This window comes from Saccopteryx leptura, chromosome 12 (assembly GCF_036850995.1).
Source record: "Saccopteryx leptura isolate mSacLep1 chromosome 12, mSacLep1_pri_phased_curated, whole genome shotgun sequence".
NCBI classification, from domain to species: domain Eukaryota; kingdom Metazoa; phylum Chordata; class Mammalia; order Chiroptera; family Emballonuridae; genus Saccopteryx; species Saccopteryx leptura.
Window position 1 is genome coordinate 43,700,276 of NC_089514.1, and position 27,219 is coordinate 43,727,494.

Consider the following 27,219-nt stretch of genomic DNA (forward strand, 5'->3'; position numbering starts at 1 on the left):
TTATTAATGGTCTTAATAAACGTCATTTGGTACAAGATTTTTGGAAGGCAACATGGCAGTAAGTATTAATTTTAAAATTTGATTTGACCATGCAAATCTGGATTCTGAAATTTTATCTTAAGAAAATAATTGGACAAGCACACAAATTGTACAAAGATGCATATTCTAAAAGCATTGTTTATACAATGAAAGATGGAAGCAACCTTCAAAGATTTTCATAATTGGAGATTGGTTTTATCCTCATTAAAAATGACAGTGCATCACTATATTGTTTCCATATAGAAAGATAGCAATTCAATAGTTGTAAAAAGAAAATAGAACCTACCAGGCAATGCCACGAACAATAGTGTCGACCTGGGATGCTGAGAACCCAGGGTTGAAACCTCGAGGTCGCTGGCTTGAGCGTAGGCTCACAGGCTTGAGCACAGAGTTGCCAGTTTCAGTGTGGGATCATAAACATGACCCACGGTCGCTGGCTTGAGCCCAAAGGTCGCTGGCTTGAAACCTAAAGTTGCTGGATTGAGCCCAAGATCACTGGCTTGAGCCCAAGGTTGCTGGCTTGAGCAAGGGGTCACTGGGTCATCTAGAGCCCCCCTTGTCAAGGCACATATGAGAATCAATGAACAAATGAGGTGTCATAACTAGAAGTTGATGCTTCTCATTTCTCTCCCTTCCTGTCTGTCTGCCTGCCTCTCTCTCTCTCAAAATCAATAATTTTTTTTTAAATCATTAAAAGAAAGAAAAGTGAGTGCATATGTGTGTGTATTTGTGTATAAGTCTGAAAGTACTTAACACCAAAATTTTAGCAGCAATCATCTCTATGTAGTAGAGTTGCAAATTTTTACTTTTTTAAAAAATGCTTCTATATTATCAGATTGTTTTTCCAATAAAATTTTATATAACCCACTAAAATCATATGCTTATTTCTGTTTTGAGATATAATACTGTAAAAATAACAAATGAATTAAAATGCCACCTTTAATTCCACAATATCAAGTTATTCTGTCAATTCTAGTATATATTTCTATGATGATTACAAGAACAAAACCCCAACAAGGTATTAGAGAGGATTAGATTTATTCACATGCCCTGCTGTAGAATAATCTTCTGAAAGATCTCAAACCCAAAACAGCTTTTGTTGCTCTTCTGTTTTCTGGAGGTAGCTCTGCAGAACTCACACCCCTGTTCACTTTGGTTACGTGATTCTGCCCTTCCTATAAAGAGCTTTCTTTCTGGAGATGGCTGAAAGGAAGATTGATTTCCTTAAATGAGGATTCCCTCGGAACCTTGTCTGTGTTCATTACAGCATTTAAGTAACTACAGTTTTGTAAAAGTTGCCTTCTCCCCAGTTGAGAGACCTCTCTCATGGGCTCGTTTTATTTAACATTCTTTAAGTGCCCTTCCTAGCCATGACATAGTGGAAAGGATATCAAAGTAGAAATCAGAAGGCCTAGTTTCTAGCTTTTCAGTAACTGTGTGACCCTGGGCCAGCCACTCAGCCTCTTGGTCTTCCTTCTCCATAACACAATGGTAAGGATCCCTGCTGGTCTTTCAGATGGTCTTGACTTAAAGATCAAAGGGGATAAATCCAGCTGTTGGAAAGCTGTGGAGTCCTGCACCAGCACAAGGTGCTTCTGTAACATACACAAGGTTCTAAGTGCTTTAGGGGATGCAGAGATGAACAAAATATGATCTTTCCATGTGGAGAGGCTTCCAGCCTGGTCAGGAAGACAGCTTCAGCAATGCTTGGGATTAAGCACGTGGCAGAAGAGCTGCACTGCGGACCACGTGTAGAGCTACAGAGACTCGCGTTACATGTGGTGTCATCATCTTACCAGAATCAGACCAGAAAGCCTAGGAGCCTTCTGCAAGGTGGAAATGAGAAGACAGGAAGATGGAAAAGAAAAAGCACTGTCCTAGTGGAATTATACCCATTCTCTTATTAAATCTTGTAGTTAGACGCAAGAGCTCTTTTATTGTTCCTTTATTTTTTATCTTGCAAATCAGCATGAATAAAACTAAGCTTCTTGATTCCCAGAGCATTCGTCTTCAGAATTTCTCCCTAAAATATGAATGTGTACTATTCTTTTCCATTTCTATGATTATGAAAGAGAAGTTCAGCTTTATTTTTGCCTTTATAAACATATCTTTACTTAAAGCAGCAAAAAAGAGCAGTTGTAAATTAAAAGATGACAGTGTGAAATTCCCCTAAAACTCCAGCTGAGTATGAACATCAGAGTATTCAAAAGGAAAGAAATAGACCTAATATCACTGGCTTTCAGCCAGTCTTAAATAAACTGTAAACCGAGTAAACTTGTGCTGCAAATGGTCAAGATTTTAAACATAGACATCTGCTTTTCCTGTGTGATTTTGCTTCAGATGAAGACATCAGGGTAAGTATCATACAGTACCATGACGTATGGCAGGCGTAGCAGTTAGAAATGCATTCAGCTCTAAGTTACAACAAAACCAACAAGAAAAGACTGACCATGGCACAAACAAAAGTGAAGAGTCTTATTTATAATTTGTAACAAGCAGTTCAAGGATATGTGGTCCAGGGCTGGTAGCAGCCTAACAAGGCCCCCGGGGAACCAGGTTCTCTCATCTCTCTCCTCTGCCATCTCAGTTGAGAGACCTCCATCTGTGTGTTTGTTCCATTATTGTCCCAAGATGCCTGCTGCCCCAATAGGGAGGAAAGAAGACAGTAACTTCAATAGGTAAACAGGCATGCCATCCAGGTCTATCTGTATCTTTTAAAAGACTTACACTAAAGCTAAATGAGTAAATCCAGCTAGCCCGTATCAATTACGTCCCATTGGTGAGAACTCATTGGTGGACATAGGTCAATCCCTCGTTTACCTAAACTAGAAGAGAGACTGTGGGTGGCAACTCGACCCGCCTATACAACATCTGCCACCACTCCTGATGGAGATATTCATGCTAAGTAAAAAATGTTATCTCTATTTAGCTGTTCTCATTTTGCCTCGTGTCCTTTTATGTAATTTTTATCGTTTCATTCTTTGTGTCTTGGTACCTTTAAAAACTCGAGATAGCTCATAGAGCACATACTTCTCCTCAGGTTTAACTACTTCCTCTCTTCTTCCAAGTTCGTGGTTAATATGTAACCATGAAGAAGGTAGGTATAGGCAATATTTATAAAATATAGCATTTTTTACGTTTCTTTGTAGAATTTAGAGGACACCAAACCATCTCAGCAGGGAGAAATTTACAAGGAGCTGATTGTGAAATTAATTATTTTTAAACATCAAAAGAAGACTGGTTGGCTACCTCTTATTACCTTTCTCATAAAGGGCACAAGAAAGAGTATTTAACCCTTGAAGCTAAAAGCACTTATTTCCCACAGAGAAATTTTTTGCCTAGTTGAAAATATATTGACAAATTTGTGCTTATATAGCTTAATAGTATTTTTGTTCTATGTTGATTTATTTTGTCATATTTCTAAAAATTATACATTGACTCTTATTAACTGCCGTGAAAATGTGTCCCACTCTCAAACACAGCCACTGAAAATATCTGGTGAATTTTCTTTATGCATAATTTTGCGGATTTTTTAAAACTTAATTATCATATGCCTGTCAATTTGATTAATTACCTTTATAAATATTTGAAATAAAGATAATCTGTCAAGTAGCTATACCAGTTTACTTAAGCATTACATTTTCCCTACAGTTTGACATTGAAGTGGTTACCAATTACCGTTATCAGTAAACTAGCAGATTTCATGTTTTATAAAATTGACTTTGAGTTTAGGATTAATTCCTAGGATAGATTCCAAGAAATGAGATTAATGAGTCAAAGGGTTGATATTCCTGAGCAATGTGTGAGTGAGGTGAGTACCCATTTTCAAGTACATTTGACAACTCTAGGTAGTCTTTTAAATATAGTTTCCCTTAATACATTGCTGTTCTTAATTTTCTGATTTCCATCTCTCTCTCTCAGTTTTACAGGAGATTCTAAACTTGCCTCAAGCATGCGCTATGTGGAAACCCAATCAATGCAGATAGGAGCATCCTATATGATTCAGTTCAGTTTGGTGATGGGCTGTGGACAGAAATACACTCCACACATGGACAACCAGGTGAAACTGGAGTATTCAACCAACCACGGCCTCACCTGGCACCTCGTCCAAGAAGTAAGTCTCTTTTCTCTGAAGCTTGTGATAGGTGGCCTCTTACTTTTTGCATAGAAAGCAAAGAATTGCAATTCTAAAAGTTTATTTGGTTGAAAAAGTACAATGTTACTTATAACAGAATAAAGTAAGCAGTAAATTATAAGGATGTCACATTCTGTCCTATCAGATACTAAAGGGTAATTGAAAATGAAAAAGAAATGGGAATTACTTCAGAGCTGGATACTCTAGCATGGTGTCTTGAATATTATTTTCTCTAACCCTCTTCCTCTATAAATTTGTGTTTCTTTTTTCCCTATAGCATGTCTTTATCTGTTCTAAGTCTCTCTACCTGTAGGTAGACCTTAAGAATATGGTGTCTCTTACCTTAAAAAAAACAAAAAAAGAAATGCACAGGTTCAGTTTCTTGGAATAAAATGTATTTCTTTATATATACATACTGATAATCTGATGTTGCAATACGTGTATAAATATCATAGTAAAATAGAGTACTTTACTAAATCCCAGTGTTAACAATAACAGGTCAAAAACTAGATCTTAATCCATTTCTATTTTTACATGTGAGATTTGGGAGACATTTAATTCCATTGTAGCATCTTGTTTCTGTTATTTCCCAAATATTTTAGCTTCACAAAAGAAAAAATCATGGATTGCATTCTTATTGCCAATGGTTAATATTATGACATTAGATTTCTCTCAGATCTTTTTCACTTATGAGGAGTAAGGGACAACATTGCCCCTGGAGGAAATAGAAGCTGTTTGATTTTTGCCTGCCTCTCTTTTAGGAATGCCTTCCAAGTATGCCGAGTTGTCAGGAGTTTACATCAGCAAGTATCTACCATGCCAGTGAGTTCACACAGTGGAGAAGAGTTATAGTGCTTCTTCCCCAGAAAACTTGGTGAGAGACATTTTTAGATATGGCTGTCACGCTAATGTTTACCATCTCTGTTAGTGTAAGTTGAATAAGAAAAAACATTAAGCACAATGGCAAGATCATTCATAGTTTTGTCATAAAAAGACCCAGATCTTCCTTTTATACTGAGAATATTTGAAAAATAGAGTTAATGAAATTTGGTTTTCAAACTGTCCTAGATTTTTCTGACCTTCCTTCTAACACCAACTTTGCTTATTATGGGAGAACTCAATGAGCGTTATCCTTTACGGTTAACACATACAGGGGACTGATACAAGAATCTAAAAACTTCTATGTCAAGATAGTTTGGATTGCAAGGTTGTTTTCTTGTTAAGCCCTATGTTTTATTTCAAAAGCTTAATATACACTTTTTCTTTTCTATTCACATTCTTTTGGTAACAATAAAAATTATCTCCCAGAAAGCAGAAGCCTAAGTACCCAGGGATAAAATTAAGCATTTGATAATGTGAATGAGAAAAACACATCCCCTCCACACAGATGTTAGATGTTTTCATTTTAGATTGATCACTTTGAGCACTGCGTGAGGAAGAAGTGATAGGAGAAAAAGTGAACACAGGGAGACCAGATAGGGAGTTTCAGACATTTGATGTTTAGGTATTTCGAGGTATGATTATAGCAGACATGGAAACGGCCATCATTGGTGAAATATGTGTTATTTGAATAGCTCTTGCTGATGAACTTTATGGGGCTATGATAGAAAGGAATAAAAAACAATTTCTAAATTCTTGACCTGGGAAAATTGTAGAATGGTAGTACCACTAACTGAGATGGGAAAGACTGGAAGAGGAATAGATTTGGGGCAAGAAATTAAGAGTTCTGTTTTTGATGGATGATAAAAGGTAAAGGGGAATATAGTCAATAATAGCATAATGACTTTGCACAGCGACGTGGTTACTACAATAGATCTACTGTGGTGATAACATCGTACGACATATAAATGTTGTAACACCTAAAGCTCATACCACATTATGTGCCTACTGTACTTTAATTGTGATGTGACGTTTGAGATACTTACCCCCCAAGCAGAACTTTCAAAAAGCCAATTAGACTTATTAATCTGGAGCTTAAAAAAGAGCTTTGGGCTGAAGAGTTAAACACTATGAGTACTATTTAAAGCCATGGGACAGGATGAGTTCACCAAAGAAAGAACTTTGGACTAGAAATTAGAAGGCCTCTGAGTTATCAGTATGTCTCTGCCAGTGATCAATTAACCACATTATTTTAACTGTTCACAACTTCTTCAAGCATGTTCCTTACAAGTATAATGATTTTTCATTAGTTGATCTTAAAGGTCCCTCACAGTTCTAGAACTGTAAGATACTATCATTCTTGTAATAGAAAAATCATATAAGAAGCAGGAATTATATTTTCTATGGTATCTGCTTTCCAACAGCTCTTTTATAAAGAGGAAATTAGTAAATAAACCCTTCTTAGATTATTTTATATAAAAGTTAGGCTCTACATAAAAAAAATTGACTAATAACCTAGAATTACTATATTATACATTCTTTAGTTGAAGATTGAATTACTACTGTATTATATAAGAATGCCTTCGTGATTATTTTTAAGAATTCATCATTATGTCAGTTGGATGCTTGAAATTTGATTTCCATAGATTTTTTTATATCCAACTGTGAGCAATTTTCTGGATACTCTATTCATGCTTTGTATAACAAGTTGTCACTTTCACTAACATCCTCCTTTTTTATGTCTATACTGGGAATATAATCAAGACATTTAATTTCAATGACATTCCAAGCACATCTATTACAATACAAAAACATCAAACAATTGAAATACTGGTCAAACTTGGTACAAAGCTATTGAGGGTCTTTTTTTCATTATTTCATCATTAAGTATATTGCCCTCATTATTGAAACACCACTGATTTATTTTTGATCATTGACATGTGGGATACAGTTTCAAAATCATGATGGTAACATAGTATTGATAGTATATTTTAGAGATGTCTTTTTATCACCAGAAATGTTAAAAGTTATTCTTTTCAAACTAAATTTATTGGGGTGACATTGATTAATAAAATTATGTACGTGTCAGGTGTACTATCCCAAGTCAAATATTTCATTACCATAAATTTGACCCCTTTTATCCTTTCCTACTCAGGTGACCACCATACTGTTGTCTGTGTCTAGATTTTGTTTGTCTTCTTTGTTCATTTGTTAGTTTGTTCTTTATCCCACATATGAGTGAAATCATATGGATGTTGACTTTTTTCTGTCTGATTTATTTCATTTAGCATAATTGTCTCAAGATCTCTCCATCTTGTCACAAATGGCAGTATTTCATCCTTTGTTATGGCTAAGTAGTATTTCATTGTATATATGTTCCACATCTTCTTTTTTCAGTCATCTATTAAAGGACACTTAGGTTGTTTCTATGTCTTGGCCACCATGAATAACAGTGCCATAAACATAAGGGTACATATGTCTTTAAAAATTAATGTTTGCAAATTTTTTGGATAAATACTCAGAAGAGGGGTTGCTGGGTCATATGGTTACTCTATTCTTAATTGGGATTTTTAAAAATTTATTGGGGTGACATTGGTTAATAAAATTATTTGGTTTCAAGTGTACAATTCTTTAATATATCATCTGTATGTTGTATTGTGTATTCAACACCCAAAATTATGTCTCCTCCCATCACCATCCATCCTTTCCTACCCTCTTTACCTCCCCCCACCCTCTTCTTTTCCTCTGGTAATCACCCTACTGAGGTTTGGTTTTTGTTTTGTTTGTTTTATGAAAAGCCTCAATATTGTTTCCTATAGTAACTGTACCAGTTAACATTCCCATTAGTAGTGAATACAGGTTCCTTTTTATCCATAACCGCTCTAACGTCATGTTGATAATAGCTATTCTAACAGGTATGAGGTGTGTATCTTGTAGTTTTTATTTGTATAACCCTAATAGCCAGTGACATTGAGCATCTTTTCATATATCTGTTGGCCATTTGTATTTCTTCCTGGGAGAAGTATTTGTTCAGGTCCTCTGCCCATTTTCTAATTGGATCGTTTGGTTTTTTGGTTTTGAATTGTATGAGTTATTTATAAATTTTGGATATTAACCTCCTATCAGAAGTGTTATTTTCGAATATTCTCTCCCATTTGGTTGCTTGTCTTTTTGTTTTGTTAACTGTTGCTGTACAGAAGATTTTTAGTTTGATATAGCCTCATTCTTCCTTTGCCTTTGAGGCCATATTCATAAAATCTCCTTTAAGACCAAGGTCCATAAGTTTAGAACCTTTGTTTTTCCTATGTCATTTATTATTTCAGATCTTATATATAGGTCTTTAATCCATTTTGAATTAATTTTTGTATGTGATGACAACAGTCTAGTTTCATTCTTTTGCATGTGACTTCCAATTTTCCCAGCACCATTTATTTGCTAGTATTTTGTTTAGTATTTTAGCATCTGTATTCATTAGAGATATTGGTCTGTAGTTTTCTTTTATTGTGCCATCCTTGCCTGGTTTTGGTATGAGGGTTATGTTGGCCTCATAAAATGTGTTTGGAAGTATTGCTTCTTCTTCAATTTTTTGGAAGACTTTCAGTAGAATAGGAACCAAGTCTTCTTTGAATGTTTGATAAAATTCGCTGGTATAGCCATCAGGGCCTGGACTTTTATTTTTGGGAGGTTTTTAATGGTTTTTTCTATTTCTTCTATACTAATAGGTCTGTTTAGGCTTTCTGCTTCTTCTTGACTCAGTCTAGGAAGGTTGTATTGTTCTAGGAATTTATCCATTTCTTCTAAGTTGTTGAATTTAGTGGCATAAAGTTTTTCATAGTATTCTACAATAATTCTTTGTATATCTACGGTGTCTGTGTTGATTTCTCCTCTTTCATTTTGGATTTTGTTTATGAGTTCTTTCTCTTTTTTCCTTGGTAAGTCTTGCCAAGGGTTTGTCAATTTTGTTGATCTTTTCAAAGAACCAGCTCTTTGTTCTATTAATTTTTTCTATAGTTTTCTGTTCTCTATTTCATTTATTTTTGCTCTGATTTTTATTATCTCCTTTCTTCAGCTGGTTTTGGGTTGTCTTTGTTCTTTTTTTTCTAGTTCCTTAAGGTGTGAAGTTAAGTGGTTCACTTGGGCTCTCTCTTGTTTGTTCATATATACCTGAAGTGATATGAACTTCCCTCTTATCACTGCTTTTGCTGCATCCCATAGATTCTGATATGTTGTATTGTCATTTTCATTTGTCTGTATATATCTTTTGATCTCTGCACTTATTTCTTCTTTGACCCATTCATTTTTTTTTTCTTTTTCTGAAGCTGGAAACGGGGAGAGACAGTCAGACAGACTCCCACATGCTCCCGACCGGGATCCACCCAGCACGCCCACCAGGGGGCGACGCTCTGCCCACCAGGGGGCGATGCTCTGCCCCTTCGGGGCGTCGCTCTGTTGCAACCAGAGCCACTCTAGCGCTTGGGGCAGAGGCCAAGGAGCCATCCCCAGCGCCCGGGCCATCTTTGCTCCAATGGAGCCTCGCTGCGGGAGGCGAAGAGAGAGACAGAGAGGAAGGAGAGGGGGAGGGGTGGAGAAGCAAATGGGCACTTCTCCTGTGTGCCCTGGCCGGGAATCGAATCCGGGACTTCTGCACGCCCGGCCAACACTCTACCACTGAGCCAACCGGCCACAGCTGACCCATTCATTTTTTAAAAGTACGTTGTTTAGTTTCCACATTTTTGTGGGATTTTTTTCCTCTTTTTTGCAATCGAATTCTAGTTTCAAGGCTTTATGATCAGAAAATATGCTTGGTACAATTTCGATTTTTCTGAATTTGCTGATGTTGTTTTTGTGGCCTAACATATGGTCAGTTCTTGAGAATGATCCATGTACACTGGAGAAAAATGTATACTCAGTCACTTTGGGATGAAATGTCCTGTAGATGTCTATCATATCCAGGTGCTCCAGTGTTTTGTTTAAGGCCACTATATCTTTGTTGATTCTCTGTTTGGATGACCGATCTAGAGCCGTCAGCAGTGTATTGAGGTCTCCAAGTATGAGTGTATTTTTGTCAGTAGCTGTCTTATATATTTTGGTGCTCCTTGGTTTGGTGCATATATATTAAGAATTGTTATGTCTTCTTGATTCAGTGTCCCCTTAGCCATTATGAAATGGCCATTTTTGTCTCTGAGTACTTTTGCTGTCTTGTAGTCAGCATTATCAGATATGAGTATTGCTACGCCTGCTTTTTTTTGGATGTTATTTGCTTGGAGTATTGTTTTCCAGCCTTTCACTTTGAATTTGTTTTTATCCTTGTTACTTAGATGAGTTTCCTATAGGCAGCATACAGTTGGATTTTCTTTTTTAATCCATTCTGCTACTCTGTGCCTTTTTATTGGTGAGTTTAATCCATTTACATTTAGTGTAATTATTGACATTTGTGAGTTCCCTATTGCCATTTTATATATTGCTTTCTGTTAGTTTTGTGTCTTGTTTGATCCTTCTCTTTCATTTTTCTATCTTTTGTTTTTATTTGGTTGTATTCCATACATCTTTCCTCTGTTGCTATCTTTTTTATCTCATGTGCTTCTGTGGTGGTTTTTTCAATGATGGCTACCTTTAAGTAATGAAAAGGGTTCCTACCCTGTTCATTGTAGTTTTTTGTTTTTTTTTGTTTTTTTTTACAGGGACAGAGAGAGGGATAGACAGACAGGAATGGAGAGAGATGAGAAGCATCAATCATTAGTTTTTCGTTGTGACACCTTAGTTGTTCATTGATGCTTTCTCGTATGTGCCTTGACTGCGGACCTTCAGCAGACCAAGTAACCCCTTGCTTGAGCCAGCGACCTTGGGTCCAAGCTGGCAAGCTTTTTGCTCAAGCCAGATGAGCCCGCACTCAAACTGGCAACCTCGGGGTCTCGAACCTGGGTCCTCTGCATCCCAGTCTGACACTATCCACTGTGCCACCGCCTGGTCAGGCCCCAGCACCATTTATTAAAGAGGCTTTCTTTTCTTTCTTTCTTTCTTTCTTTCTTTCTTTCTTTCTTTCTTTCTTTCTTTCTTTCTTTCTTTCTTTCTCTTTCTTTCTTTCTTGCTTTCTTTTTTTTATTTAGTGAGAGGAGGGGAGGCAGAGACAGACTCCTGCATGCGCCTGACCAGGATCCACCTGGCAAGCCCTCTAGGGGCAGTGGTCTGCCCATCTGGGGACCTTGCTCCATTGCAATTGGAGCCATTTTATAGTGCCTAAAGTGAGGGCCATGGAGCTATCCTCATGCCCAGGGCCAACTTGCTATAATCGAGCCTTGGCTGCAGGAGGGGAGGAGAAGAGAGAGAGAGAGAGAAGCAAGAGGGGGAGGGGTGGAAAAGCAGATGGTCTTCATGTGCCCTGATTGGGATTCAAACCCAGGACACCCACATACCAGGCCGATGCTCTACTACTAAGCCAACCTGCCAGGGCCGAAGCTTTCTTTTCTTCATTGTATGGTGTTGGTTCCTTTGTTGAAAATTATTATCCCATATACATGTGGTTTTATTTCTGGGTCTCAATTCTATTCCATTGTTCTGTGTTAGTTTTCTGCCACACTTTGCTGTTTTGATTATTGTTGCTTTGTAGTATAATTTGAAGTCAGGGAGTGTGATACCTCTAGTTTTATTCTTTTCAAGATTACTTGATCTATTCAGGGTCTTTTGTGGTTCCATACAAATGTGATTTTTTCTTCTATTTCTTTAAAAATGCCATTGGGATTTTCATGGGGCTTGCATTAAATCAGTATATTGCCTTGGGTGATATGATCATATTAGTTATGCTGATACTTTTAATCCATGAACACAAAATATCTTTCTGTCTTTGTGTCTTTGATTTGTTTTTAAAGATGCTTTATAGTTTTCAGTGTATAGGTCCTTCACAGTCTTTGTTAAATTTATTCTTAGGTATTTTATTCTTTTTGTTGTAATTGCAAAAGTTTTTTTTTTCATTTCTTTTCTAAAATTTCATTGTCAGTATATAAGAATGCAATGAATTTTTGTATGTTTATCTTGTGTCCTGCAACTTTACTGTATTTGTTTTTTGTTTCTAATAGTTTTTTGGTGAAGTCTTAAGGGTTTTCTGTCTAAAGAATTAGTCTGCCAACAGTGTCTATTTTACTTCTTTCTTTCCATACCTTTTAATTTCTTTCTCTTGCCTGATTGCTCTGGTTAGGACTTTTATAACAAGTTGTAAGAATGGTGAGAGTGAGCATCCTTGTCTTGTTTCTGATGTTAGAGGATAAGCTTTCAGTTTTTTACCATTAAATATGATATTAGCTGAAAGTTTGTCATATATGGCCTTTATTATATTAGAGTACTTTCCTTCTATTTCCATTTTATTGAATGTTTTCATCATAATCAGATGTTTTATCAAGTGCTCTTTCTGCGCCTATTGATAAAGTCATATAGTTTCTATCCTTTGTTAATGTGCTGTATGACATTGATCGATTTGCATATGTTGAACCATCCTTGTGCCCTGGGATGAACCCCACTTGATCCTGATGTATTATATTTATTGTATTTTATCTGCTAGTATTTTGTTAAGGATTTATGCATCTATATTCATCAGATATATTGGTCTGTATTTTTCTTTTATTATGTTAGCCTTGCCAGGTTTTGGTATCAGGGTTATATTGGCCTCATAAAATGCGTTAAGAAGTATTGACTCTTCTTCAGTTTTTTGGAAGAATTTGAGAAGGGTAGGTTTAAATCTTCTTTGAATGTTTGGTAGAATTCACTAGTGAAGCCATCTGGTCCTGGACTTTTACTTTTGGGGATATTTTTGAAAATTTACTTACGGTTGACCAGTCTATTTAGATTTTCCGGTTCTTCATGATTCAGTCTAGGAAGCTTACATATAATTTTAAAACTTGTTAATTTCTTATAGGTTATTGAATTGGGTGACATATAGTCTTTCGTGGTATTCTTGTATAATCCTTTGAATTTCTGTGGTCTTCATAGCAACTTCTTTTTCATTTCTGATTTTATTTATTTGAGTCTTTTACCTTTTTTTTTAGTAAGTCTAGCCAGAGGTTTGTCAATTTTATTAATCTTTTCAAAGAACCATCTCTTTGGTGTATTAATTTTTTGTATTGTCTTTTTGTTCTCTATTTCATTTAATTCTTTAATTTTTTATTTTTTATTTTTTCTAATTATTTTATTTCCTTTCTTCTGCTGACTTTGGGCTGCACTTCTTATTCTTTTCCCAGTTCTTTAAATGTAATATTAGGTTCTTTGTTTGAGATTTTTATTGCTTCTTATTGCTGCTTTTGCTGAATCCAAAAGTTTTGGTATGTCATAGGGTCATTCTCATTTGTCCCTGTATATCTTTTGATCTCTGCTTTTGTTTCTTCTTTGACCCAGTTGATTTTTAGTAGCATGTTGTTTGATTTCCACATAATTGTGATTTTTCCTGTGTCTTATTTCTCCTTTCTATCTAAAGGATAAGTTTGCTGGATATATTTTTCTTGGCTGGTAATTTCTCTTTTAATTGCTTGAATTTTTTATTTTAGTCTTTCCTAGCTTGTAGAGTTCTGCTAAAAAATACCCAGTGATAATCTAATGGGGTTTCTTTTATATGTTACTATCTTCTTTTCCTTGGATGCCTTGAAAAGTCTTCCTTTGTCATTAATTTTTGACAGTTTTTTTATAATTGATTGTTAAGGAAGAGAGGGAGAGAAACTGATTTGTTGTTCCACTTAAATGTACATTCTTGTACGTGCCCTGACTAGTGGTTGAACCCACAACCTATCAGGACAATACTCTAATCAATTGAGCTACCTGGCCAGGCCAATTTTTGACAGTTTAAATATAATGTGCCTCAGAGAAGTCCTTTTCAGATTAAGATAATTAAGTGTGCTGTTTGCTTCTTGGATTCAAAGATCCAGCTCTTCCCATAGGTTTGGGAAGTTTTCATCAACTCTTTGTTTGAATAGGCTGTTTCCTTCTCTCTCTCTCTCTCCTTCAGACATATCCATTATTCTTGTATTGCTCTCTCTTATGGTACCAGATAGTTCTCTAGCTCAGTGGTTTCCAACCCCCAGTCCATAGACCTGTGCCAGTCTACCAGAAATTTTGTGCTGGTCCACAAAAGAGTTAATCACCCTGATGTTATGTAAAGATTATAGAGTCTATAGTCATTTGGTCTTTAATCTTCACACATCAGGCTAAAAAACACTGCTCTAAATAGAAGAGTTATTTCATTATTTGACTGTCAAGTCTCTTTCTTTTTCCATCTATATAATTTCTAGATTTCTATCTTCAGTATCACTAATTCACCAGCTGGTCACTCTATTTCCTAAGCTCACTAATTCATTCTTTATCTCTTTCATTGAGTTCTTTAGCTCTAGAATTCCTTTTTCTTTTTTCAAGTTTCAATGTCTTTGGTAAAGTATTCCTTTTATTTATTGATTTTATTTGTGAGTTTGTTTAACCTGCCTATCTGTGTTTTCTTGTATTTCATTGAGTTTTTTCACAACTGCAGTCTCTGTCACTTAAATCACATACTTCTATGTCTTTAAATTTCTTTTCTGGAGATATTTTATTTTTTTTCTGAGCTGCCCCATTACCTTGGGTATTCATGGAATTTGATAGATTCTTTCTCTGACTAGGATATGGTAATGAAATCTGCTTCTTTTTTTATGAGTGGCACTTCTCTATTTCATAGGTTGGTAAGAAGTATTTCTTCTGTTTACCAGAAGGTGGCGCTGAACACAAGTTCTTTTAGGAAGACCTGCAGTGTTCTGGCTTCTGAAGTCTCCACTGGGCAGTGGCAAATGTCCTGTATTCCCTGGGGAGATGGGTGTCTCCCTGTGGCAAGGTGGCCTCAGTCTGAATGCACCACACCCATAGGGGAATGTGGTGGGTGATGGGGTTCCAATCTCAGCGCCGTCACCTACACCAGGCACTGCTGACATTCAGCTATGATGGGTTGGAGTGAGCTGAGCTGTGTAAGACCAGCTGGTGTATTTGTGGCTTTGCTCTCCCGGTAATGAGACTGTCAAACCTTAGCTCATCCTGGTTATCTGCACCCATCACTGGGATTAGCCACATCGTGTGCCTGCCACTGCCTCTCCAGTTCTCCAGCTCTATGGCCCATACACACCGCTACAACTTCTTCTGGGGCCCGCTGCCCTGGGAGGGTGCAGGGAGGCAGCCAGGCGCCATGGCTTTGATTTCCTGCCGGGCAATGGTGGCCACCCGACACCCCCATCGCTCCTCTGTGCTGCACTGGGCTCCACACCCCCAGCAGTACCCATCCATCACTCAGGCAGGAACACTTACTGCAGAGAGTCATTCCATAAACTATTATTCTTAATTCACATAGTATTGTTCTTTATCAAAAAAACAAACAAAAACCTCTACAGATTATTTTATATTCAGATGTTTATTGCATTGTTCTTTCTTAGCTTAAAAAATAGACCACTGAGTCAGAAAAGATCTGTTCTCATCCATATTTATTAGCTTAAGGGTAATTGACCCTTAAAGTGTTTTGTTCCAGCACAGTGCCTGCTGCATAGTTGGAGTGCTCATTAAATGTTGGAAAATTAAATAGGATTTTAATTCAATATGCCTAAATCAACTAAAGAGATGTTTCATTATGAGGTATTTCTTTTTGAAAACAGAAAATAAATCTACTAGATTATTCCTCTACCATTTGCCTTAAAGTACATGTAAGTAAATAATTGAATTCTACTTTTCCAAATTTCTTTCAAATCCCTGGGTAAAGAAAGTCAAAATATTTTTTGAAAACAAACAATCCTATAGAATATTGGTTTTAATATTCCTACTAATACTTAAACATTATTTCTATATTTAAAAAAAAATAGTGTTCAACTGGTTTTTGTTTCTGTATCTATAATGTTTAAGAGCTCTGCTATCAGGATAAACTACATTTATTCTCCTTGACACTCTTGATAATTTTATGCACTGTATTCATTTCAAACTTTTGCAAATACCATGTTCTTCTCAAGCACCAGGGTAAGGGAGTGCAGTTTAATTTGAAGCAGTATTTCTTTTGGCAAATCTTTGTGCTACTGTTTTGATTCAAGCATGTGCAACTATAAATTGAAAGCATACAAGCAAATGTGATCCCTGCATTATCAAAGAGCTGTTAACTTCAGAAATGTTCTAGGAAGGACAACTCAGAGTGGAAATATTTAATACATATACACCTGCTCAGAGAAGTGTTATTGTATATGAACTGAGCATTTGTTACCCAAAGAAAATTAATTTTGTTTTTATGAGAGACATTTACATAAGAACAGGGTCTAATGAGGCAGAAACAGCTGTCAGTTGCTGACTTCATAAAAAAATCAACACATAAAGACTGAATGAGTTTCAGAATAGTGTAATTACAGTAACTTGAAGGTGGAAAGTACAATGTCTAGTCAGCCCTCCTTTACTTTGATTCCTCAGGTTACCTGACTATCAAGAGATGACTCAGTGTTATTTCAGTCTAGAAGTTTATGTAGGGGAAAGGGGGATCAAATAAATAAAAGACTGTCAAGTTTTGTTGCTTTTGGGAATCCATAGAGTTTGGATTTTAAATGCAAGTCAACTTCATTTTATGATTCACACAACAGTAGTTCAACTTTCAGACTCAATCCAAAATATATAAGAACATGAGAAAGAAAGAGAGAAAATTGGCAAATTTAGTATTTGTATTGCCTGACCAGGTGGTAACACAGTGGATAAAGTGTTGGCCTAGGATGCAGAGGACCCAGGTTTGAAACCCCGAGGTCGCCGGCTTGAGTGCAGGCTCATCCAGCTTGAGCACAGTGTCGCTGGATTGAGCATGGAATATAGACATAACCCCATGGTCTCTGGCTTGAGCCCAAAGATCTCTAGCTTGAACCCAAGGTTGGGTTTGAACAAGGAATCACTGGCTCACCTCGAGCCCCCTGGTCAAAGAATGTATGAGAAAGCAATCAATAAACTAAGGAGCTGCAACAAAGAATTGATGCTTCTCATCTCTCTCCCTTCCTGTCTGCCTGCCCCCATCTGTCCCTCTCTCTGTCTCGCTCCCTGTCTCTGTCTCACTCACTAAAAAAAAATCAAAAAAAGCATTTGTATTGAGGGCAATATTTATCAGTGGTGCAGCTGCAAGTCAGTGACATCACACCTTGTGTTCTCATGTGTGACCAGCTAGAGATTGCTCACACAGATAATTTTTTTCTCTCCCTAAATATGAATCCAGTGTCTGACCTCTTTTTACTTCCTTTTCTGTTAATTAACATCAGCATATTAAACTGTGGGATTGTAATTTTAAGTGGAATTATTCACTTTAAGCTTTTTATTTTAAAGAAATACTTTTTCAAGAGTTTATAAGACACATGTGGCCCTAGCCGGTTGATTCAGGAATAGAGCCTCGGCCTGGCATACAGATATCCCAGGTTTGATTTCCAGTCAGGGCACACAGGAGAAGCACCTATCTGCTTCTCCACCCCTCCCCTTCTCGCTTCTCTCTCTTTCTTTTCCCTTCCTGCAGCCATGGCTCTATTGGAGCAAGTTGGCCCCGGGTGCTGAGAATGGCTCCATGGCCTCCACCTCAGACACTAAGAAGAGCTCTGTTGCTGAGCAACAGAGTAATGCCTCAAGTGAGCAGAGCATCACCCCCTGGTGGGCTTGCCGAGTGGATCCTGGTTGGGGCACATGCAGAAGTCTGTCTTTGCCTCCTTTCCTCTCACTTAATTAAAAAAAAAAAGACACATGTATGGATCAGTTTACTTAAAAAAAGAATTTAGAATGTGTTTACATATGACTCTTTGGAAGCATAAACAAACAGGGAAATCTAGGACAGGTTTCTGAAACCTTTCAGCTCCATTTTAATGTTTGAAATACCAAAACTTCAAAATAATGCATGCCATAGGGTTCATGGAGGCACGTGACTATAAGGAAAATAAACCATCACCTTGGTCAACAGACCACGGAAGCAACCATGAAATTTGTGAGCTGGAAAGGACCTTAGATTCAGTTTGCCTAAGCCCTTTATTTGAGAGGTGAGTAACAAGAAGCCCCTGAAGGCTTAAGTTTCTCACTAAAGGTCACACAGATGATAAATTGCAGAGCCAAGGTCCTGGAGGTCAGGTCCCATAACTCCTAGAACATTCTTCACTCTATTGCTTACAGAAGTCAGAGATAGGCTGCCCTTTTCTGACCTGTCGCTCTACTCATTGACTCATTTTTTTTAGCAGACTATTTACACATATTTTTTTTCTCTGTTCCTGCACAATCTATTGACACAAAAGATATCTCTGTCCCCAAAAGAACTCTCAGTCTAGTTACCAGTGGCCCTAGACTTGACTCAGATTATAATGAATTTTAAATATATTTAGCCATCTATCCTTTTCTTGACAGAGGTGCACGAGTCTAAATTTACTTCTTTTCTGTAAGGCTCTATGCTCTAAGACAGGGGTCCCCAAACTACGGCCCGTGGGCCACATGCGGCCCCCTGAGGCCATTTATCCGGCCCCGCCGCACTTCCGGAAGGGGCACCTCTTTCATTGGTGGTCAGTAAGAGGAGCACATTGACCATCTCATTAGCCAAAAGCAGGCCCATAGTTCCCATTGAAATACTGGTCAGTTTGTTGATTTAAATTTACTTGTTCTTTATTTTAAATATTGTATTTGTTCCCGTTTTGTTTTTTTACTTTAAAATAAGATATGTGCAGTGTGCATAGGGATTTGTTCATAGTTTTTTTTATAGTCCGGCCCTCCAACGGTCTGAGAGACAGTGAACTGGCCCCCTGTGTAAGAAGTTTGGGGACCCCTGCTCTAAGACAATGTACCTATTTTTAGAGTAGGCTTTTCTAAAAACCATTTCTTAATGGGACTGTGGAAATTGTGATGGCTTTTAGGTTATAAGTATAAACTATTTCCATAGAGGAGTTACACCTGTCTCATTGTATGTACGATGACAAGCTCTGATAAGCAGCAAACCTGTGTAAGGGGGCGCCCCTCAGTGAATATGGAATTATCCTACTAGAAATAAAAATGCAACCTATTAGCCACAGATCATTGACAAAATAAACAGTAAGGGCTTAGTCTGGATTTTAACAGTCTGTTATGTACTTGGGAAATATTTACTACATGGGTAATTGATGCAGTAGACTTTAATGGATCATTCAAAGCCATTAAAAGCAAGTGTGTCTGTAGACTGTGTGTTTGGGGAAGGTTTAGTCAATGCAACTGAGCATCCACATTAATTCTACAGGGTATTTTGTTTGTTTTCTTTCCTTTTTTTCACTTTGACAAAAAAGAAGTAATTATGAATTCTTGAAAATTTCCTGAGGTGAAAAATATGATGTAATTTTAAAAGAATTTTTTTGTGATTATCACAGAATGAAAAACTTCTTGACATTGCTCTCAAAATATTCTCTTCTTTAGACTTTATAACTGGTTTAAATGAATTAAGGTCTCACGTATTTCTCTGTGTGTAATGGATTGTTCAACTTTCTACCTCCACTTAACATTAGGCTGTCCGTGAAACTTAAGCAAGTCAATATTTCAGAAATAATAAGCAGAATTTAGCATCCAAGTGTTTATACTTGCAATACAGTATATTGTAGTATGTACCCTCAATCCCCAAATAATACCCCCAAACAAGACAAAACTTTATTTTTATTTTATTATTGACTGATTTCAGAGAAAGAAGGAGGGAGAAAGTGAGAGAGAGAGAGACAATTTGTTATTGCACTTATTATGCACTCATTGGTTGATTCTGGTATGTGCCCTGGCTGGGGATTAAACTTGCAACTTTGGAGTAACAGACGATACTGTAACCAACTGAGCTACCTGACCAGAGCTAAAACTTTACTTTTATATTGAAAGGTAACTGGAAGTCTTCCAATAACTATGGAAGTGTTTATTAAAAGAAATTGTATTATTCTAACTAAACACAGATTTCCATCTGTGAAAGAGAGGCTGTTTTGTATATATCTTTGTTTTTCTTAAATAGTCTTTCTTACCTTGCCTCTTAGCATCAAATCTCTGTGCTACTACAATAAATATCAAATTTTGTTTTTCTTTAAAATGTCTCAGGTTAAACTAAGAGACAGGTATATACAAAACAAAAAATTTCTTTCTAACTTTTCTTTGGGATAGAATTGTTGAATTGGGCGGCAATTGAGTGGAAATTGAACCACTGCAGAAAAATGATTGGCAGCTAAATACAAGCTCCAGAAAATTGGTTAACTGGGAGATTTTGAACTTAGACATTGTTTGTCTATACACTGTGACATGTCGGCTAGAATACTCTTTCCTTACTGTGCCTTGTTTCTAGGTCTGGTGCCACCCGCTTCCGCTGGAGTCAGAGCTACTACACAGCCCTGGACGAGTGGGCTTTGGACAGCATCTACATCGGCCAGCAGTGCCCAAGCATGTGCAGTGGGCATGGTTCCTGTGACCACGGCGTGTGCAGGTACACGCATCAGAGAGTGTGGCTGGTCCCCTGCCCCTCAGGATTGTGTTTATAGGGGATGCCACAGCAGTTGTCATCAGTCATGTGGATAGACTGATAAATAATGAAATAGCCAAAAAAAAGACCCTCTTTTCTGTTCTTATTGTAGATGTAAAAGGTATTGTTACATTTTAATTAATGTAAATCCATATATTCTAAATTTCAAAATCAAACCTCAAGCAAGTCCTCTTGGGTTTAAATTTCAGAGTTTATTAATTAATTCCAAAGTCCTCTTTGGTAGTTAAAAGAGCCTTGCGAACATTTCTCTCCTTTTCCCCCCAATGATCTTAAAGTGGCAGTCACGCAGCTGCTGCGGGCTGTCCTAGCCCACTCCAGAAGCTCAAGGTTGTATCAAGGGGAGATGGTGATTAGAGCTAATGAGGATAAGAGAGAACACACTTGAATACTTAAAGACTCTAAAAGAGATGTAATTTAATCAGAAAGAGGAATTAGAAAATGTGACCAGAGTTACATGTTCATTGAGCAAACATTTATATGAGACTGTTTAAGGGCACAGGAAAACCCCACTCTCTCCAGCGCCCACACGCCACCCATGCGCGCGCACACACCCATATCCTTTTTCCGCACTGCTTGATCCCACCATTCTACTGTCACAGCACTGTTTCTCTAAGAAAGGATTCTAGGCCTGACCTGTGGTGGCGCAGTGGATAAAGTGTCAGCCAGGAATGTTGAAATCACCAGTTCAAAACCTTGGCTTCCCTGGTCAGGCACATATGAGAGTTGATGCTTCCTGCTCCTCCCCCCACTAAAATGAATAAATAAATTTAAAAAAAAAGAAAGGATTCTATTCTTTTTTTTTTTTTCAATATGAAAAACTGAAGATGTTCTACCCCACATACAGATTAACACTGTGGAGGACAGTCTACTGTGAATGCTGAGATCAGAGCACTAGTGAGACAGAGGAAATAGTACAAGTCACATGGCCCTGGCACTCACAGATGACATGATGATTTGTGTGCTTGACCCTCCTCTCTCTAGGTGTGACCAGGGATACCAAGGCACTGACTGCCACCCAGAAGTTGCTCTTCCTTCTACGATTATGTCAGATTTTGAGAACCAGAATGGCTGGGAGTCTGACTGGCAAGAAGTTATTGGGGGAGAAGTTGTAAAGCCAGAGCAAGGCTGTGGGGTCATCTCATCTGGCTCATCTCTGTATTTCAGCAAGGTATGGCTGGGAGCTGAGGGCCAGCGGGGTCTGCACCGTGACTGAGCATGGGAATAACGCTCAGGGCAGTGGCGGTACCGATGTGTAACTGATTTATGGAGTGGTCTGAACTCCGAAGGTACAAATGTGAGATGGTTTTGTTTTTCTCATATTCTCTGCTTTTAACTTGGCTTTGTCAAATTCTTGTCCCTTAACCACATCTGGGAAGCTACATCTGGGGCGTGTGAACATGCAGGCCTGTGGGTGAGTGTGGAAGTGGAGGTGGTGATGTTGAGAGGTTCACAGCAACTCTGGAACCAGACTGCCTGCTTCAATCTGATTTTGCGATTTCTTCGCTGCATGACTTTGAGCAAATTCCTAACCCTTTCTAGACTTGGATTCCTCATCTGTAAATTGGAAATAATAGGAGAACCTATCTCTTTAATATACCTGGTAAATCATGTAGGACAGCACCTACTACATAGGAAGCAATTCAATAAGTGTTTATTAAACTTGCCAACCCATTAATCTCAAGAACATGATTGGAAGGAGGAATAACGAGGGGTCAGTTGTGAAGAACTGTTCCTGGGGAACGTCAGCTCTTCAGGGGCAGCAGCGTCTCAGGTTCTATTTCGTCTCAGTTGGTGGCGTCTGCTGATGTGGGACTTAGTCAACTCAGGCTACTATGACAAAAATATTGTATGCAGAAATACCATTGGGCTGCTTAAACAGCAGACTCATTTCTCATCGTCCTGAAAGCTGGAGAGATAAAAATCCCAGTAGATTTGGTGTCTGGTGAGGACCCACCTCCTAACATGCTGATGCTGTCTTCACTGTGTCCTCACATGGGGAAGAAAGCAGAGACAGAAAAGACAGGCTTTTATGTCTCTTCTTCTGAGGACACTAATCCCAGAATAAAGGCTCCACCCTCATAACCTAGTTACTTGCTGAAGGCCCCACCACCTAATACCACCCTTTTGAGGGTTAGGCTTTCAGTATATGAATTTGGGGTACACAAACCTCAAGTCATAACAGAGACTCTGCATGGAAGTTTTCCTTGCACTACCCAGTCTCCCCAGCGGCAGGCCTGGTAGGCAGACAGGCCAGAGACACCAATTAGGGACTGAGGTGCCAGCCAAAATCTCCAAGACTGAATCTTTTGGAACACCTCCAGCCCATGTTGCTTGGTTAGGTATGGGGTAGGGGAACCACCCCCCTTGCTACAGGCCAGGCAGGACATTCTTCTCCTCCTTCTTCCTCCAGTTCATGTCCTCATACCATCTCCAGAAGGCTGGGAAGGGAAGCAGTTCCCTCTTTCCGGCCTGAGCAGTGTGTCTAACCCCAACTCTCAGCAGCTTTCTTTAGCATGTGGAGTCCTTACCGTTACTTCTTTCCAGCAAGGCCTGCAGCCACCAATTCTAGGACAATTGGAAATGGTTCACTCTTTCTCGTGTAACAAGAACACAGGTGTGGGTGATGTACCATAGGTCTGATATGTTGGGGAATTTGGGCAGAAATCCAAATCAAATTAATTTTGTGTATGCAAAAATAAGTACAGGTTTTGTTTTGATGCAGATGCAGAACAAAGAACCAGCAAGTTAACAAGATAGAATGATAGAAAATCAGGGATGGATCCCATTTAATGATATTTCCTATCCATTGACATTGAAAGTCCCCAGGGCCTTATTGTTAAAGATAAGAGTCAATAAGTGACTACATACATTGCATAGATCCATATACACTGTGTAACTATGCAGAAATGGGAAGATTGTGTCTCTCTTAAGTATCAATTGTAAAGCAAAATTATGAATTCTTAAGCAATATGTACTCAAACACTCCAGTAAACATGTATGCACACACATATTTTGAACATATAAAGTTATGTATCACTGTTTATTACACTTAATTTAAGATGATATCTAGATGAAACTACCTGGGTTTGTACCTGGGCTTCAAACCACAGTGATTGCTTCACCTTGCAGAGTTATAACATCTCTATGTACCTCATCAGTTTTCTCAGCTATAAAGTGGGATGTTGGGAGCATTCAGTGAGTTAATACAAGTAAAGAATAAAGAACAGTGTTGGGGCCCTGGCCGGTTGGCTCAGTGGTAGAGCATAAGCCCAGCATGTCGAAGTCCAGGGTTTGATTCCCAGCAGGGCACACAGGAGAAGCGTCCATCTGCTTCTCCACCCTTCCCCCTCTCTTTTCTCTCTATCTCTCTCTTCCCCTCCTGCAGCCAAGGCTCCATTGGAGCAAAGTTGGCCCGGGCGCTAAGGATGGCTCTATGACCTCCACCTCAGGCACTAAAATGGCTCCGGTTGCAACAGAGCAATGCCCCAGATGGGCAGAGCATCACCCACTGGTGGGAATGCCGGGTGGATCCCAGTCAGGTGCATGCGGGAGTCTGTCTGTCTGCCTCCCCACTTCTCACTTCAGAAAAATACAAAAAAAAATAGTGTTGGGCACATAAAAATAGCTCAGTAAGGGTTAGATCTCATTATTGCATCTTAGAAGACGAAATTAAAAATGTTATTGTTGAATATTTTCCTATATACCCTGTCATTAACTTAAGATCAGCATTTCTATAGAAAAATCTTTCTCTTCCTAGCTCAATCCAGCTTTCTCCATAATTTTACATTTTTCTCTTGTATCAGTCAGTTCTGTTTTGAATTATAAGTGAGAGAAGCTAGCTTAAGCAAAAACAGAGGAAATTTTGTTCAGATTGTCAAAACACAGGGAGATGTTAGCTAGAACTGGCCTCAGAGATGTCTGGAACCTGAAACTCAAATGCCCGGAGAGCTCTCTCCTTGAGAGGAGGCCCTGCTTTCGGGTCAGCAGTCATTATGAGGTTGGAACCATGGCCACAGAGCTCTCTAAGCAGCTCCATAGAAAATTCTGGGGAGGTTTCTGTGTGGCCAGTCACAGTGTCCTGGGGAGTGGGGGCTGTTCTTGGCCTGGCCAGAGTCCTGTGCTCACCCCTTTGGCAGAGGCAGGATTCACAGTTTGGCAGCCCCCACCAGCCAGCATGACTGGAATAGAGGAGGGCAATAACCCCAAGGAAGGAAGGATTCCTGAGCCCTTTTGCAAACCACCCTAATTTAATTTATCTAGAAGCATGCTTTTATCCCGTCAGTTCCCCAGCATGAATGTTCAGTACTGCTGCCCTATCTACAGAACTTTTCTTTTCCCAAACCAGAGCCCTCTGCCCTAGAAAAGCAGCTCTCCTCATCATCCCAGGCGTTGCTAGTTTCCCTGTCTTTGCTCAGTCTCCGCTGCCTACCATGATGGCTTTGGGGCATCCATATACCTTGCAGCAGCCTGCTCAAATCCTGCTGCTTCATGGAGCTTCCTGGAAGTGTGGCCCACTACGTCGATGTCTTCTTTTTTTAAATTTCTCTCTCATCTGTGTTCTATGCAAATACAGATTACATTTTATTCTCAGAGTATCCAGTAAGATGCAGTGTCCTACTGACTGAGCCAACTCTAGAGAAGATGTACAACTCCAAAATGCGTGCATGTCAATGAGTGCCCTTAAAACTGAATGAATTGAGAACTGATACGTGGTCACATGACTGATGAGGTCAACAGCCCTAAAGTGTCATTACTGTCACTACACATATCCACGAATTCTCCTTTTAAGTTTGTTTTCTAACACATGGTGTTATGCCTGGTGAAATTGGCATTCAATATTTGTTGACGAGGAGTGGATGAATGAGTGAATGAATGAATGAAAATTAGAAAACAGCAAAAGGATCTAGTGAAACTTATTTTCAAATAAATATAGTAGAATTTGTTTTTAGTGGCATTTAATTTTAAAAAGGTTTTTGAGGAGTTAAAAGGTGAAGTTTTATGAAGTATTTTGGAAGTTTTGTTTTAAAGGTTCTAAAGTGTGAAGGTATTTCTTGTAAAATTGGTTTCATTTTATCTAAACCCTTAAAGCAGTAAGCCACTTTGACTTAGAATGTTGGGGGGCCTTGGAAAGTATTTTCCACCCTCTGGGAATAAGGCGAACCTAACCTATGACTCCAGTGCACGTCCACATGCGCATTGCGTGAATATGTTTACACGTGCACACATAGATACATTTATGTCACATAAGGATTTGCAAATCGTGTGTCACATCAAATTCTAAATTCTGACAAAAAGTTTGCCAGGAGCCATTTCCTTTTTCATTTTTTTTCCCTCCCTTTAAAACAATGTTCAGCATTTCAGGTCACTGAACAAAAGAAAGTGATTTGTGCTATTCTCTAGGAAATAATATCTTCAGTGCCAAGCCAAGCATTTGTACAATATTTTCCACCAATTACAGAATTTCCTCAAAACACTCTTACAAAACCTCTGCAGCCCAACACCATAGTCTCCTGAAAAAAATAACACTGCTCTGTGAATTTCACAATAGACCAATCATTCCAACCAGCTAATTGGGATAATTGGATGTGTATAATTGCCCTTACCTAGATCTTTATTCTCCCAGCTTTGTTCCACATGCCAAGTTTTTCACAGGAGTTTGCTGGATTGGAATTAACCAGCTAGGTTCTGAAGTTTTTATTCTCAAAAGTCACTCCTCTTGTAATGATCATAAAGCATGGGAGTTCTAAGCCGGATTCTAGTCATCTCTGAGCTTTTTCTATTTATACTATTTCAAATAAACGATAAAAATCAAAAGCATATATAACACATTGCAAATGCATATTACTTTTAAGATTTCCTTGAATGCAAACTTAAAGTTGAGAGCTTCAGAGAACGAGTTACTGCGTCGGGTCCGCTACGGCTCCTCCCTCCGCTGGACCCTTTTTTTTTTTTTTTTTCAAATCTGTTAATTGGCTTTAAATTTTTTAGTAATTTTTTTCATTAGTTCCACATATTTCCCCTGTGACATACAACTGAAATGCTTTCTTAATTAACGTAGTGAGTTTGAGTACAGTTTCAGAGGTCCCCAAACTTTTTACACAGGGGGCCAGTTCACTGTCCCTCAGACCGTTGGAGGGCCGCCACATACAGTGCTCCTCTCACTGACCACCAATGAAAGAGGTGCCCCTTCCGGAAGTACGGCGGGGGGCCAGATAAATGGCCTCAGGGGGCCACATGCGGCCCGCGGGCCGTAGTTTGGGGACGCCTGGAACTTAAGTTGTAAGTGTAAGGGATGATTTTCTCCAAACTACTCCCCTCTCTCAGTTTTTCTTCCCGATGTGTAGTGGAACTTCTAGGGAGCTCTCCAGGGCAGTTCAGAGCAGACATGGATGGACTGGCTTTGGCAGAATCTGGGTGGAAGAATCGCATCATCAAATCTTTCTTTAGCTTTCTGGTATGGAACTATTTGCACATAGTAGGAGTCATGATGAAACTTGTCAGTTTGTGTCTAACACCTCACAACAGGATTGGAGCTCGTACGAGGCACACTACGCGAAGGGGTCAAGTTGCTGGATTTGATGGAATTTTTAACAAAGAGACCATGTAATGGTAGCAAAACTTACTTAAATGATCCCTCCCAATCTCTCTATTTCCAAGTCAGAGAAAGAAA

General features: G+C 38.5%; 1 protein-coding gene across 2 annotated transcripts in view; it reads left to right on the forward strand.

Annotated features, from left to right (window-relative positions):
* The window catches only part of RELN (reelin), a 649,217-nt gene that overhangs the window by 465,511 nt on the left and 156,487 nt on the right, over positions 1-27,219 (forward strand). For both annotated transcript variants that reach the window (XM_066354462.1, XM_066354463.1), the window contains exons 21-24: positions 3,961-4,153; positions 4,936-5,048; positions 20,355-20,492; positions 21,531-21,717. In XM_066354462.1, coding sequence (XP_066210559.1) covers positions 3,961-4,153; positions 4,936-5,048; positions 20,355-20,492; positions 21,531-21,717 — 631 coding nt within the window. The remainder of the gene's footprint in view (positions 1-3,960; positions 4,154-4,935; positions 5,049-20,354; positions 20,493-21,530; positions 21,718-27,219) is intronic.